Source organism: Macaca thibetana, chromosome 16, assembly GCF_024542745.1.
Source record: "Macaca thibetana thibetana isolate TM-01 chromosome 16, ASM2454274v1, whole genome shotgun sequence".
Taxonomy (NCBI): Eukaryota; Metazoa; Chordata; class Mammalia; order Primates; family Cercopithecidae; genus Macaca; species Macaca thibetana.
Window position 1 is genome coordinate 3062631 of NC_065593.1, and position 15181 is coordinate 3077811.

Consider the following 15181-nt stretch of genomic DNA (forward strand, 5'->3'; position numbering starts at 1 on the left):
GGGGTTTCACCATGTTGGCCAGGCTGGTCTCGAACTCCTGACGTCAGGTGATCTGCCCACTTTGGCCTCCCAAAGTGCTGCAATTACAGGCATGAGCCACTGTTCCCAGCCTTCACTGCAGTTTTAATTTGCATTTTCTTCATGGCAGAGCTACATTTTGAAAGATCCCTTTAGCCACAGCTTAAAGAATAGTTAGGGTAGAGGGAGAGACTAGAAATAGGGACACAAGCTGCAACTGTGGCTTGGACATATGGGGAGGAGAATTTTTAAAAGGAGCTTTGAAGCTGGAATTGACAGCTTTCCTGAGTAATGGGATGTGAGGGAGCAAGAGAGTGGAGGTTGCCATTGCGATTTCTTGAATGAGCTATATGGGAATGAAGTGAAGGCATCTTACCTATATAGGCTGTCCAGGCAAAGGAGGGGTTCCAGAGTGAGCAAGGTGCCCATGCGCCACCCGGGTGGAGCTATTGTCAGTATTACCTCAGAGTAACCAGCAAATGGCTTCCAGGTACGGATGCCACTCATGCGGAGCACATCGAGACCATCAAAGCCCGGATGTACGTGGGACTCACCCCAGACAAGCGGTTCCTCCCTGGGCACCTGGGCATGGGACTTGTGGAAGGTAAGGGAGGACAGAGCTTGCAGTGGGTAGTGGGTGGTGTCGCCCAAGTCCCTGAGGGTCTCAGGTGGGCCCTCACTGAGCTTGACTTTCCCTGCAGGTTATGATTCCATGGGCTATGAAATGTCTAAGCCTGACCTCCGGGCTGAGCTGGAAGCTGATCTGAAGCTGATCTGTGATGGCAAGAAGGACAAATTTGTGGTTCTAAGGCAGCAAGTGCAGAAATACAAGCAGGTTTTCATCGAAGCGGTGGCTAAAGCAAAGAAGTGAGTCCTTAAAAGAAATAGAGATGGGGTCTTACTATGTTGCCCAGGCTGGTCTTGAACTCCTGGCCTCAAGAGATCTTCCCACCTCAGCCTCCCAAAGTGCAGGGATTACAGGCGTGAGCCACTGCATCTGGGCCAGTCAGAGTTCTTAACCCTGCCAGATTCATCCTCACCACTGGCCTCCTGGCCTAGGGGTTTTCCACATACCCCTTTCTTTGGACTTTCTTCTCCGGTTCCTTTACAGCTCTCCATAGAGCTTTGTCATTATACAAACAGTAATCGGAACTGTCTCCTCCAGTTATTCTGAACTATTAGCTTTATAAATACCATTCTCTTGATTTTAATTATCTTTTTTTTTTTTTCTGCTTTCATTACATGACAAATTAATTATGTTGAGTTAGGCAACAAAGTCTTTTAAATCAGTAAACCCAAGTGCTGGAGTGTGATCCATTTATTTTCTGGAGCATTTAGAGGTGGATATTTAGCAAGCAGCATGTATGTATTTTGTTAGAAATGATGTGTTTTCTACCTGTGATGCTATGATTTATAATAAGATATATATATTTGGACTTCATTTTCTGATACTCTTGGAATTTTTTAAGTGCTGTGTCTGTTGTATACGAATGAGATGACTAGTGGCTGAGGGCTCCTGGGTAGCCTCGGGATCGGTCTGGTTGTCAGGGAACCAACCCTGTGATTAGAAGGTTGGTACTTTGAGTCCCACCCCTACCTCAGGAAGAGCAGAGGGGCTGGAAGTTGAGTTGATCACACATGGCCAGTGATTTGTCAATCATGCCTAAGTAATAAATCCTCCATAAAATCCCCAAACAAGGGCCGGGCACGATGGTTCATGCCTGTAATCCCAGCACTTTGGGAGGCTGAGGCGGGCAGATCACGAGGTCAGGAGTTCAAGACCAGCCTGGCCAACATAATGAAACCCCGTCTCTGCTAAAAAAAAAAAAAAAAAATTAGCCGGGCATGGTGGTGCATACCTTGTAGTCCCAGCTACTCTTGAGGCTGAGGCAGGAGAATTGCTTGAACCTGGAAGGTGGAGGTTGCAGTGAGCCGAGATTACACCAGTGCAGCCCAGCTTGGGCAACAGAGTGAGACTTAAAAAAAAAAAAAAAAAAAAAAACACCCAAACAGTTGGGTTTGGGGCACATCCAAATAGCTGAACAGGTAAAGATTCCTGGAGGGTGCGTGTTTGGGAGAGGGCATGGAAGCTACTCCTTCCCCACATCCCTTGCTCTGTGAGCCACTCTTGAGTTATTCAAACCAAGGAGGGGGTCTGAGGAACCCCAGGTTACAACCAGTCATTCAGAAGCACAAGTCACACCCTGGGATTTGTGACTGACATCTGAGGGGATTGGGGGAGCAGTCTTCTGGGACTGAGCCCTTAACTGTCAGATGGATCTCCAGGTGCATAGTGTCAGAATTGAATTGAATTAGAGGATGTCCAACTGGTGTCTGGCGGGAGAGTTGCTTGGTGTGTGGGGAAAACGCCCACACATCTGGTGTCTGATGCGTGTTGTGAGACTGTAATAGAAAGTAACAGTTTGTTATTTCCTATTCTTCAGACTACCGCATGCTAGTTGTGAAAAGGCAGGCATGAGCTAGTTTAAACTTAATGCAGACAGACACTCCTGGTCTGTACATGGACCCTGTGCAGTTTTACTTTTTTGTTTGTTTGTTTTTATTTGAGACGGAGTTTCGCTCTTGTTGCCCAGGCTGGGGTGCAATGGTGTGATCCCGGCTCACCGCAACCTCTGCCTCCTGGGTTCAAGCAATTCTGCCTCAGCCTCCTGAGTAGCTTGGATTACAGGCATGCACTACCACACCTGGCTGATTTGGTATTTTTAGTAGAGATAAGGTTTCACCATGTTGGTCAGGCTGGTCTTGAACTCCCAACCTCAGGTGATCCACCCGCCTCAGCCTCCCAGAGTGCTGGGATTACAGGCGTGAGCCACCACGTCCGGCCCAGTTTTACTTTTTAATGTGGGCTGGTGACAAGCAGAAGCATCTGCCTGTATCTGGACTCTCCTCCCAGGAGTTGGTTTGGCACCAGGGCCCATGGTGAGCTTAGTCTTCTCTGTTTGCCATCTGTTCTCTGCAGGAGGCCTGCGGCTCACTGACTAGCTGGTTCCCAAGGTCACGCCTGTTGTGTGCACATAAGAGTGTTGTAGGTGCCTTTGCAGCGATTGCCGGCTGATGGGTGTCTGTCTTTGCCTTTTCTTCAGATTGGATGAGGCCTTGGCCCAGTACTTTGGGAATGGGACAGAGTTGGCCCAGCAAGAAGAGATCTACCCAGCCATGCCAGAGCCCATCAGGAAGTGCCCACAGTGCAACAAGGACATGGTCCTCAAGACCAAGAAGAACGGCGGGTCAGTACGTCGCCTTCTGCCCCCACCTCTGCTCCCCAGCACCTGCAGTGTCAGCCACAGCTCGAAAGGCCCTGCCATTTCACTCCATGGAATCTTTCAAGGCAGGCCTGTGGTTGCCAACCTGCAGGCAAGGTGTTGACCTAGAAGCATAGCAGGATGGGATCAGGCCTTTGAGGTGTAAAGCACTATGGCAATTCAGAGCAGGTGGACAACCGAGTGATAGTGGGGTTTTTTGGTCCCCTGCGGGTAGGACATCGTATACCCAATGTATAACACATGGAAGAGCATGAGCTTCAGATCTAGGTAGGTCTGGGTTCAAATGCCACTTCTGCCGCATATAAGCGGTGTGGCCTGAAGCAAGTTACTTACCTGCTCTGAGCCCCAATTTCTTTTGTAAAACAAGGTCAGTACTCACAAGACTGTGTTAAGGGTGAGGATTTGGTGAAAACGGTCAGGACTATATATATAGCACATTGCCTGATGTGTTGTAGATACTCAGCAGATACTACTTTTCTTCTCTCCTAGTTTTAGTTCTGAATGGGGCCTGAAAATCTACTTTAAATATAGTAGATCCAAGTGGGCAATTTAGCCTCACATCAGGTTGTTCAAGCCAGTGACTGGCCACTGGACGAAGTTCACAGGGAAAGACGTGCTGGAGGGGTGGCGGCCATCATCAGGTGCCATCCCTCACTGGCATGATGCAGGGTGGTGCTCTGTAAGCATTACCTCATCCCATTCTCATAACTACCCTGCAAGGCAGGGATTTTTATGCAGCTTAGAGGGCTGAGGTGCTTGCTTGGAGTCAAGCAGCCGTGGTGGGCAGCAAAGGCAGAGTTTGAAACCAGGTTTACACCGCCTTTCTCCCTCCTGCCTGACCCACCTGGGGCTGCTGCGGTCCTTGCTGCTGAATAAGAAAGGAGGTTTCTTGACTCCTCACCTCCAGCCATCATTAACCTGGCTGGCCCAAGTGAAGAGAAGGCCACCCACGCTCTCAGAAACACGAGGTCTAAGGGCCAGACCTGGAAGCAGGTGTCAGGGCTCACGTCACTCACAGACAGAAGCCAGTGCCACTCTAGGCTTAGCCCAATGACTGAATGGGCCTATATTTCAGCACTTAATAAATGACATTGATGGGTTTTCCTTACCATCGGTAGGTTATTGGATTAGTACTCATTGGAATATAAGGACAGAGAATAACTACTTTTGTTTTAGCTGTGAATTCTCCACTTCTCTGGATTGGAGAATTATTATTCTTTTGTTCTTCTGTTGTTATTTTGTAATGCTTCTCTGAGTTCCTCCAGAAGGTCAGGAGATTGTCTTGTGGGATTTGCCACTCCAGGGTTTATCTGATAATTTCCATTTCTGAGACTGTAAATTTCTTATTTAAATGATTGGAGTTCAGGGCTTTTTTTTCTTCATAGTGTACCCAGGCACACTCATGAGGAATTTGTAAATCACATGCATATTGGCTAGTCAAACCCTAATGTTTCATGACTGCAAGGTGTTGAAAAACATTGGCCAGGAGAGACAGGGATGGGATGGATTGGGTAGTGGGTAGGGTGTAGATGTTGCGGGTGAGGCTCTGTCACACACAGATGGGTTTCCATTCCTGGCTCCCGTCTCCACACGCATGCATGTCTCTGGGCAGGTTTCCAGCCCACATCAAGCCACCGTTTACTCACATGCAAACTGAGGGGCTCCCTGACACTGCCCAGACTTGGCACGAGGCAGAAAGGCAAGAATGTGTGAGTGCACAGCACAGAGCCCCTGGCGTCACCTTGGTTGGTTGTCAGTTTTCTAAATAGAAAGCAGGGTCAGCAATAGCTGCTTTGTGCTTTTGGGATGTGAGAAGGCTCATTTTCCCCAATCAATTCAATATGAGTGCTTGTGTATCCAGTTAAGTGTCATCCAGAAAAGGGAATGTTGTCCTCGGTCAGCTGAGAAAAGGCTGCCTCAGCTGATGGCCAACAGCTGAGAGCGTCCCCTGCACTCCTACCATCTGACATGGCACCTTGTCCCCAGGTTCTACCTCAGCTGCATGGGTTTCCCGGAGTGTCGCTCAGCCATGTGGCTTCCTGACTCGGTGCTGGAGGCCAGCAGGGACAGCAGCGTGTGTCCAGTTTGTCAGCCACATCCTGTGTACAGGTGAGCTGGGCACTTGAGTCAGGCACCGCCTCTGGAGTGTGTACACCACGGCGCCCATCTTTCCCTTGCTCCTGTCAGAACCCAGAGAGGAGTGTCGGGGATTCCACTCAGGCCCTGCAGGGGTGTAGCTGTGTTCTGCAGCAGCCAGGTAGGCAGGCCTGATCCGGTTCTGTTGTGTTCCACGCTGTCACTGCTTTGGCAGGTATGACCCTGTTTGGAGTAGGCCATGGGCAAAGAACCATGAAGGCCTGTTTCCCTGCCCTCTCCATATAGATCATTGTTACAGAAGGCTTAGGAAATTATTTGCATATTAAATACAACATCCAAGCTTAGGCTACATAGCAAGACCCCATCTCTAAAAAGAAAAAAAATTTTTTTTTTTTTTTTTTAAAACAGAGTCTCACTGGGTTGCCCAGGCTGGAGTGCAGTGGTGCAATCTTGGCTCACTGCAACCTCCGCCTTCTGGGTTCAAGCAATTCTTCTGCCTCAGCGTCCTGAGTAGCTGGGATTATAGGCATGTACCACTATTCCTGGCTACTTTTTGTATTTTTAGTAGAGACAGGGTTTCATTGTGTTGGCCAGGCTGGTCTCGAACTCCTGGCCTCAAGTGATCCACTCACCTCGGCCTCCCAAAATGCTGGGATTATAGGTATAAGCCACTGTGCCTGGCCAAAAAATTTTTTAAATTAGCCAGATGTGGTGACATATGCCTATAGGCCCAGCTGCTCAGGAGGCTGAGGCAGGAGGATCGCTTGATCCCAGAGGTCTAGGCTGTGGTGAGCCATGATTTCACCACTGCTCTCCAACCTGGATGACAGAGCCAGATCTGTCTCTAGAAATAAATGAATAGCCTGAGCGCAGTGGCTCAGGCCTGTAATCCCAGCACTTTGGGAGGCCAAGACGGGCAGATCACGAGGTCAGGAGATCGAGACCATCCTGGCTAATACGGTGAAACCCCGTCTCTACTAAAAATACAAAAAGCCACGCGTGGTGGCGGGCGCCTGTAGTCTCAGCTACTCAGGAGGCTGAGGCAGGAGAATGGCATGGACCTGGGAGGCGGAGCTTACAGTGAGCCCAGATCGCGCCACTGCACTCCAGCCTAGGTGACAGAGCGAGACTCTGTCTCCAAAAAAAAAGAAAGAAATGAATAAATAAATTACTTAAGTTCCTCTAGAAAGTGCACAGCCCTAGAACAAGACAGTAGTTCTCAAACCTCTTGGTCACCAGTCCCCTAACACTCTGAAAGATCATTGAGGAGCCCAGAGAGCTTTTATTGTTGGCGGTTGATCAGTATGTACCATATGTGAAATTAAAGTGGAAACATCTTTCAAAATATTCAGTAATTCGGCCAGGCACAGTAGCTCACGCCTGTAATCCCAGCACTTTGGGAGGCTGAGGCGGGCGGATCACAAGGTCAAGAGATCAAGACCATCCTGGCCAGCATGGTGAAATCCTGTCTCTACTAAAAGTAGAAAAAATTAGCTGGGCGTGGTGGCATGCGCCTGTAGTCCCAGCTACTTGGGAGGCTGAGGCAGGAGAATTGCTTGAACCCGGGAAGTGAGGGTTGCAGTGAGCCGAGATCATGCCACTGCACTCCAGCTTGGGCAACAGAGTGAGACTGTCTCAAAAAAAAAAAAAAAAATTAATGATTTATTTCTAGCAAATGCATTGCATACTACCGTAAATACTGTGTTTTTTAGGGTAATAAAATACTTATTTTCCAAAGCAAAATAACAATGACATGAATGACATTGTTTTACATTTTGCAATTTGTATGTCTGGCTTAATAGAAGAGAGCTAGATTCCCATATCTGCTTCTGCGGTCAGTCTGCTGAGTCATTGCATGTGCTGGCACCTCTGGGAGACTCCATTTTATACACATGGAAGAATAAGAGCAAAATAGACATAACCTCTTAGAATTTCTTTTTTTTTTTTTTTTTTTTTTTTTTGAGACAGAGTCTTGCTGTGTCGCCAGGCTGGAGTGCAGTGGCGCAATCTCGCTCACTGCAACCTCTGACTCCCAGGTTCCAGAGGTTCTCCTGCCTCAGCCTCCTGAGTAGCTGGGACTACAGGCACGTGCCACCACGCCCAGCTAATTATTGTATTTTTAGTAGAGATGGAGTTTCACCATATTGGTCAGGATGGTCTCAATCTCTTGACCTCGTGATCCACCTGCCTCGGCCTCCCAAAGTGCTGGGATTATAGGCATGAGCCACCATGCCCGGCCTTAGAATTATTATAAAAATTTTTGTGTGGGTGACAGAGTCTTCACTGTGTCACCCAGGCTGGAGTGTCGTGGCACAATTTCAGCTCACTGCAACCTCCACTGCCCAGGTTGAAGTGATCCTCCTGTCTCAGCCTCTCAAGTAGCTGGGACTACAGACACATGCCAGCATGCCCAGCTAATTTTTTTAGTATTTTTAGTAGAGACAGGGTTTCACCATGGTGGTCAGGCTGGTCTCGAACTCCTGACCTCAAATGATCCACCCGCCTCTGCCTCCCAAAGTGCTGGGATTACAGGCATGAGCCACCACGCCCGGCCTATAAAATAGTTTTGCATTCTCCTTGGAAGGGCTTAGGCACCCTGGAACCACACTTGGAGAACTGCTGATATAGAGACATGGAACTTCTCAGAGGTGTTTTTATTTTAGTGAATTACTGGGATCTTAGATTTCATCTGCACTGCTTCCCACTGTCCACTCCTGTGATGACTGGCAAGGGCTTGTAGTGGGCTGACAGAGGGCCTCACAGGGGACTTGCGTGGGCTTCCTGATGCATAAGGAATGGTGGAGAGAGGCCTAGGGCTAAAGCAGCCCTCAGTGGACTAAGGAGAAGCTGGCACCTGGTTGTTAATGTTTTTTCCCATCTTCTGGCCTCACTAGGTTGAAGTTAAAGTTTAAGCGCGGTAGCCTTCCCCCGACCATGCCTCTGGAGTTTGTTTGCTGCATCGGTGGATGCGACGAGACCCTGAGGGAGATCCTGGACCTGAGATTTTCACGGGGCCCCCCCAGGGCTATCCAGCCCTCTGGTCACCTGCAGGCTAGCCAGTCTCTGAACAGGATGGACAATAGCCAGCACCCCCAGCCTGCTGACAGCAGACAGACTGGGCCCTCAAAGGCTCTGGCCCAGACCCTCCCACCACCCACGGCTGCTGGTGAAAGCAATTCTGTGACCTGCAACTGTGGCCAGGAGGCTGTGCTGCTTACTGTCCGTAAGGAGGGCCCCAACCAGGGCCGGCAATTCTTTAAGTGTAACGGGGGTAGCTGCAACTTCTTCCTGTGGGCAGACAGCCCCAATCAGGGAGCAGGAGGGCCTCCCGCCTCGGCATATAGACCCCTAGGCGGCTCCCTGGGACGCCCACCAGGCCCAGGGATCCACCTGGGTGGGTTTGGCAACCCTGGTGATGGCAGTGGTACTGGCACATCCTGCCTGTGCAGCCAGCCCGCCGTCACACGGACTGTACAGAAGGATGGGCCCAACAAGGGGCGCCAGTTCCACACGTGTGCCAAGCCGAGAGAGCAGCAGTGTGGCTTCTTCCAGTGGGTCGATGAGAACACCGCTCCAGGTGAGGCAGGGAGGGGCATGGGAATCCCTGCCTTGGGTTTTCAGGTATCTACCTCAGAGAAGACTGGGGACAGCAGAAAGAAGGCAAGGCAGGGTCATGGTGGGATTGGGAAGGGCACCTGGGCTGCCTTGCACCTCTGTTTCCTCACTTGATCACTTTCAGCAAGGTGATGATTGTACAGTCCTCATTCTAGATTAAAGGGTAGCTACCAGTAATGGTGTCATTTGCCCTATGCCTGGCACTGTGCTAAGTATACTTCCTATGCATCTTCCATCCTCATCGGGTAAGCATTATGATCACAATTTTACTTACAAGTGAGAAAGGTGAGACCCAGACACATGAAGTGGGCGTTGCTCAGGGTCCAATAGCAACAGACACCAGAATGAGGACATAGGCCTTCCCAAATGGCCTTGTGCCCTTGCAGCTGTTGTGACCCTTGGCAGACCATAAGCATCAGCCTCATTTCTTTTTTTTTTTTTTTTTTTTTTTTTTTGAGACTGAGTTTTGCTCTTGTTGCCCAGGCTGGAGTGCAATGGTGCGATCTTGGCTCACTGCAACTTCCACCTCCCGGGTTCAAGTGATTCTCCTGCCTCAGCCTCCCACGTAGCTGGGATTACAGGCATGCACCACCACGCACAGCTAATTTTGTATTTTTAGTAGAGACATGGGTTTCACCATGTTGGTCAGGCCGGTCTCGAACTCCTGACCTCAGGTTATCTGCCTGCCTTGGCCTCCCAAAGTGCTGGGATTACAGGCGTGAGCCACCATGCCCGGCCCAGCCTCATTTCTTCAGATAAAGACACCAACCCCGATGATATTTAGGAACCTGCCCAGGGTGACACAGCTTAGGCCAATGTCCGGGAACTGGGTGTCATGAGAAGTGGCACCTAGACATTGCATCAAGTTGAGTGGTGTAGGTGGAGGCATTTTGAATGGTTCCTCCTGCTCCAGTGCACAGCAGAGCTTAATTAAGTAGCTGAGAATGACCCAAAGGCCTAGTGGGAGCTTTGGAGTTGGGCGAATCTGGTTCCAAAGCTCAGCAGTATAACCTTGAACAAATGACTTAGCCTCTCTGCCTCAAGTTTGCTCAACAAGATGGCCCCTGCCTACATTCATAGGATTCCTGTTTTAGAAAGGAGTTTAGTCTCAGACTATGATTCTTATACATGTGTCACCAGCCCGGCATGCACAGGAAGAACCCAGAGGCTTGGTAAAAACTGTGGGACTTGGAACTGGCTACTAGTGCCATTGGGGCCCAGAGATGGCCATTGCAGTGAGAGGCCCACATTTGAAGTGAGATGCAGTCTGGCCTCTTGTCTCCCCACTTGGAAGGACATGGTATCTGACCCCCAGACTGGCTGGCTGACTGTCCTGGGTAAATGGGCAGCTGGTCTGGAAAGGCCCATTGAGGGACAGGAAGGGGTCGCAGGTTGCTGGTCACAGGCTGCTTGTCTTTCCCACCCCACCACACAGATCAGCTTGCTTGGGTTTCTGCCTCTGTAAAAAGCTCAGCACGAAGTGATGCCAGTGTCCACTCACCAAGTGAGTGTGGGATGATGTCTCCAGGAGCTTAGGATTCTTGAGGGAGAGGTGTCAGGTAACATAAGGCAGCAGGCATATTGCACCTCAACCTTACAGAGTTGGACACAGTGTGAAGGGAGGCTGGCTGGTGGGGTGTACGTGGCTGTGTAAAAGTTGATTCAGCCAGCCGGGTACAGTGGCTCACGCCAGTAATCTAAGCACTTTGGGAGGCCGAGGCAGGCAGATCATGAGGTCAGGAGATTGAGACCATCCTGGGTAACACGGCGAAACCCTGTCTCTATTAAAAATACAAAAAATTAGCCAGGCATGGTGGTGGGTCCCTGTAGCCCCAGCTACTCGGGAGTCTGAGGCAGGACAATGGCGTGACCCCAGGAGGCGGAGCTTACAGTGAGCCGAGATTGCGCCACTGCACTCTAGCCTGGGCGACAGAGCCAGACTCCGTCCCAAAAAAAAAAGTTGATTCATCCATATCATCTGCTGCTACATTTTTTATTTTTTTATTTTTTTTTGAGACAGGGTCTCGCTCTGTTGCCCAGGCTGGAGTGCAGTGGTGTGATCACAGCTCACTGCAGCCTCCCAGGCTCAGGCATCCTCCCACCTCAGCCTCCCAAGTAGCTGTGACCACAGGCATGCACCATACCTGGCTAATTTTTATTTATTTTTATTTTTTATTTTTTTGAGACGGAGTCTCGCTCTGTCCCCAGGCTGGAGTACAGTGGCCGGATCTCAGCTCACTGCAAGCTCCGCCTCCCGGGTTCGCGCCATTCTCCTGCCTTAGCCTCCTGAGTAGCTGGGACTACAGGCGCCCGCCACCGTGCCCAGCTAGTGGTTTTTTTTTTGTATTTTTTGGTAGAGACGGAGTTTCACCATGTTAGCCAGGATGGTCTCGATCTCCTGACCTCGTGATCTGCCCATCTACATTTTTTTAGTCAGGGTTTCGCCATGTTGCCCAGGCTGATCTTGAACTCCTGGGCTCAAGCAATCCTCCTGCCTCGGCTTCCTAAAGTGCTGGGATTACAGGCATGAGCCACTGTGTTCAGGACTTGCCACTTCTGCATGTCAGTTCTAACCTCAGTCCTCCCCTGACTCTCCCCACAGGGACTTCTGGAGCCCCGTCCTGGACAGGAGACAGAGGAAGAATCCTGGGGTTGGAAGCCAGAAGCAAAAGGCCCCGGGCCAGTTCCTCAGACACGGGGTCCACAGCAAAGAAACCCCGGAAATGCAGCCTTTGCCACCAACCTGGACACACCCGTCCCTTTTGTCCTCAGAACAGATGAGCTCAGGGTAGGGTAGAGAGCGCCACTTTCTCAGACCTGTCTCCTTTGTGTTGGGAAATGAGTTAACCAGGACCAAGTGGCCATTTAGTGTCCTGGAAACTTGGAGGACAGTGTTGGCCTTTGGAGTCGGGCCTTTTTGTGTTAAGGGGCACAAGGTCCAGACCACTGTGGAGCAGGCCAGCTCTGTTGGACAGTGGCCCTCTTCCCAAGCCTCAGAAGTGACCATAGCCACTGCTGAAAAGTCACGCAGCTGCTCCCTCGGACCCCCCAAGGGTGGTTGCTGTTAGCAGAGGATTGGTGCAGTCCTAGCTGAAGCCCACTGTGTGCCAAAGGAAGAAGCTCCCAGGACTGCTTCCTTCACCTCCAGAAAGCCCCAGGTGAGCCGGCAGCACTCATGGGGCAGGCCATGTCCAAGCTGCCCAGGACTTCTCTCATAGATGTCCTGAGAAGGACGGTGTAATACAAGGAAGTGGCTGTGGTAACACTGATCCGGCAGAAGCAGCTTCATTCCCTCTTTAGTTAAGCCAGGACACCCAGAATTCATTGCCTTAATAAAGAACCCAGGCTGGGTGCAGTGGCTTACGCCTGTAATCTCAGCGCTTTGGGAGGCTGAGGTGGGTGGATTGCCTGAGCTCAGGAGTTGGAGACCAGCCTGGGCAACACGGTGAAGCCCTGTCTCTCCTAAAATACAAAAAATCAGCCAGGCGTGGTGGTATGTGCCTGTAGACCCGACTACTCAGGAGGGTGAGGCAGGAGAATTGCTTGAACCCAGGAAGCAGAGGTTACAGTTAGCCGATATTGTGTCACTGGACCCCAGCCTGGGTGACAGAGCGAGACGCAGTCTCAAAAAAAATTTAAAAATTAAAAAAAATAAAAGAATCCAACCCCAACGGGGCGTGGAGGCTCACACCTAATCTAGCACTTGGGGAAGTCAAGGCTGGAGGATTGCTTGAGGTCGGGAGTTGAAGACCAGACTGGGCAACATAGTTAGACCTTCTCTCTATTATTAAAGATATAGCCAAGCACAGTTGTGCATGCCTTTAGTCCCAGCTGCTCAGGAGGCTGAAGTGGGAGGATCCTTTGAACCCAAGAGTTTGAGGCTGCAGCAAGCCATGATCACACCACTGCACTCCAGCCTGGGTGACAGAGCAAGACCCTGTCTCTCAGACTTTTTGTTTTAAATAAATAATCCAACCTTTTTTTACTCTGACCTGGGAGAGTGCAGAGGGTCTGGGGAACATTTGCAGAAGCAACAGGTATCAGCCAGTGCTGGAAGGAGCTCACCCTGGAAGGTCTCACCAGCCTCTGTCCCTCATGTTTGTCCCTCGTGTCCCATGTGGACAGCCCTTCCTCCCTTTCCACATGGTAAGCACGGTGCCCAATTTCTTCCCACCCCACAGATGGTCCCTCAGAGCACAGATGTCCAATGAAAGGTTCAGATTCAGATCACTAACTGTCCATCTTCCACTTTTTCCAGTGGTGGCCATGTTCCCTGTTTGCCTTCACAAAAACCTTATGAATAATACAAGCCATATGGACTCTGATTTACAGTTTAGAAGATGAGCAGGGGTGGGTGTGAGTTGCCCAGTCATGTTGCTAGTTGTTGAAGAAACTAGAATTGTTCTCAGGTCTTGTGCTCCTGGCCCCATAGACCAGTGGCTCTGTGTCCTGGTGGAGTATTGGGGAGGATTTTTATAAATGCAGATTCCTGAGATTGTTCCTGGAGCATCTCTGAGTGGGTGTGGGTTGTGGCCCTGCATGTGTGGTTTTGCCTCTCCCAGCCCTGGGGAACCACCAACCACTTTTTGTCTCTATGGATTTACCTACTCTGTATATTTTGTTTAAATGGAATCATACCAGGCTGGGCACAGTGGCTCACACCTGTAATCCTAGCACTTTGGGAGGCCAAAGCAGGCAGATCACTTGAGATCAGGAGTTCAAGACCAGCCTGACCAATATGATGAAACCCCATCTCTACTAAACATACATAAATTAGCCAGGGCGTGGTGGCTCACGCCCGTAATCCCAGCTACTCAGGAGGCAGAGGTTGCAGTGAGCTGAGATTGGGCCATTGCACTCCAGCCTGGGCAACAAGAGTGAAACTCTGTCTCAAGAAAACAGAAAATGGAATCCTACCATACATGACCTCCTGTGTCTGGTTTCTTTGACTTGGCAAATGTTTGTCAGGCTCATCCACATTGTAGCATGTGTCAGTCCTTGATGATTATGACTGATAGTCCACTGTATGAGTATACCACGAGTTTATCCATTTGTCAGTTTATGGACATTTGAGTTGTTTCCACCTTTTGGCTATTGTGAATAGCACTGTTGTTGCATTGGTGTATGAGTGTCTGATGACCTGTTTTCAGTTATTTTGGGCATATGCCTAGGAATGGGGTTGTAGTTTCATACCATAACTCCACGTTTTAACTTTTTGAGGAACCTCTAAACTTTTCCACAGTGGATGCACCATTTTACACCCACCAGCAGCAAACCAAGGTTACTGCTTCTCCATATCCTTGTGAACACTTGTTCCTTTCCTTTTCTTGTATTATAGCCATCCTAGTGTATTGTCATCCTAGTGGGTATGAAGTGACATCTCATTGTGGTTTTGATTTGCATTTTCCTAGTCACTAATGACATTGATCATCGTTCCATAGGCTTACTTATTGGCCATTGGTATACATTCTTTGGAGAATGTCTATTTAAGTTCTTCACTTTTTTTTTTTTTTTTTTTTTTTTTTTTTTTTGAGATGGAGTTTCGCTCTTGTGCCCAGGCTGGTGTGCAGTGGTATGATCTTGGCTCACTGCAACCTCTGCCTCCTGGATTCAAGCAATTCTCCTGCCTCAGCCTCCCAAGTAGCTGGAATTATAGGCATCCGCCTTCATACCCAGCTAATTTGTTTTGTATTTTTAGTAGAGACGGGGTTTCACCATGTTGGCCAGTCTGGTCTCAAACTCGTGACCTCAGGTGATCCACCAGCCTCGGCCTCCCAAAGTGCTGGGATTACAGGCGTGAGCCACCGCGCCCGATCTCGTCACCCATTTTTAAATTGGGTTGTCTTTGTTGTTGAGCTGTAGGAGTTCTTCATAGTTTCTGGATACCAGATGCCTTTGTGGTTTTTACATCTCTACAGGCAACTCCTGCGTGTCTCAAAACCAAACTGCAGGATTGGGCTGCACCATGGACTGGGCTAGGCATCTGAAATCAAACAGACCCAGGCTCAGCTCCTGCTTCCCGGCCTGCTCTGCCACCCTGGGTGTGCGCCCTCATCCCTGGAGCCCCAGTTGCCTCATCCATAATGGGGTGTTCTTGTTCATATTGAGGCTCTCTAGTGAAGGCTTACAGTCAGGCACGACTGCAAATTAAAGCTTCACAAATCAAA

General features: G+C 49.7%; 1 protein-coding gene and 1 pseudogene across 1 annotated transcript in view; both read left to right on the forward strand.

Moving 5' to 3' along the window:
• Positions 1–3655, forward strand: part of LOC126939050 (uncharacterized) — a 174427-nt pseudogene extending 170772 nt beyond the window's left edge.
• TOP3A (DNA topoisomerase III alpha) overlaps positions 1–15181 on the forward strand; it is a 43393-nt gene extending 28212 nt beyond the window's left edge. Inside the window, exons 14-19 of the mRNA XM_050763876.1 lie at positions 509–622; positions 720–885; positions 3123–3266; positions 5289–5411; positions 8294–8976; positions 11617–15181. Of these exons, the coding sequence (XP_050619833.1) occupies positions 509–622; positions 720–885; positions 3123–3266; positions 5289–5411; positions 8294–8976; positions 11617–11795 (1409 nt within the window). The 3' untranslated portion in view covers positions 11796–15181. The remainder of the gene's footprint in view (positions 1–508; positions 623–719; positions 886–3122; positions 3267–5288; positions 5412–8293; positions 8977–11616) is intronic.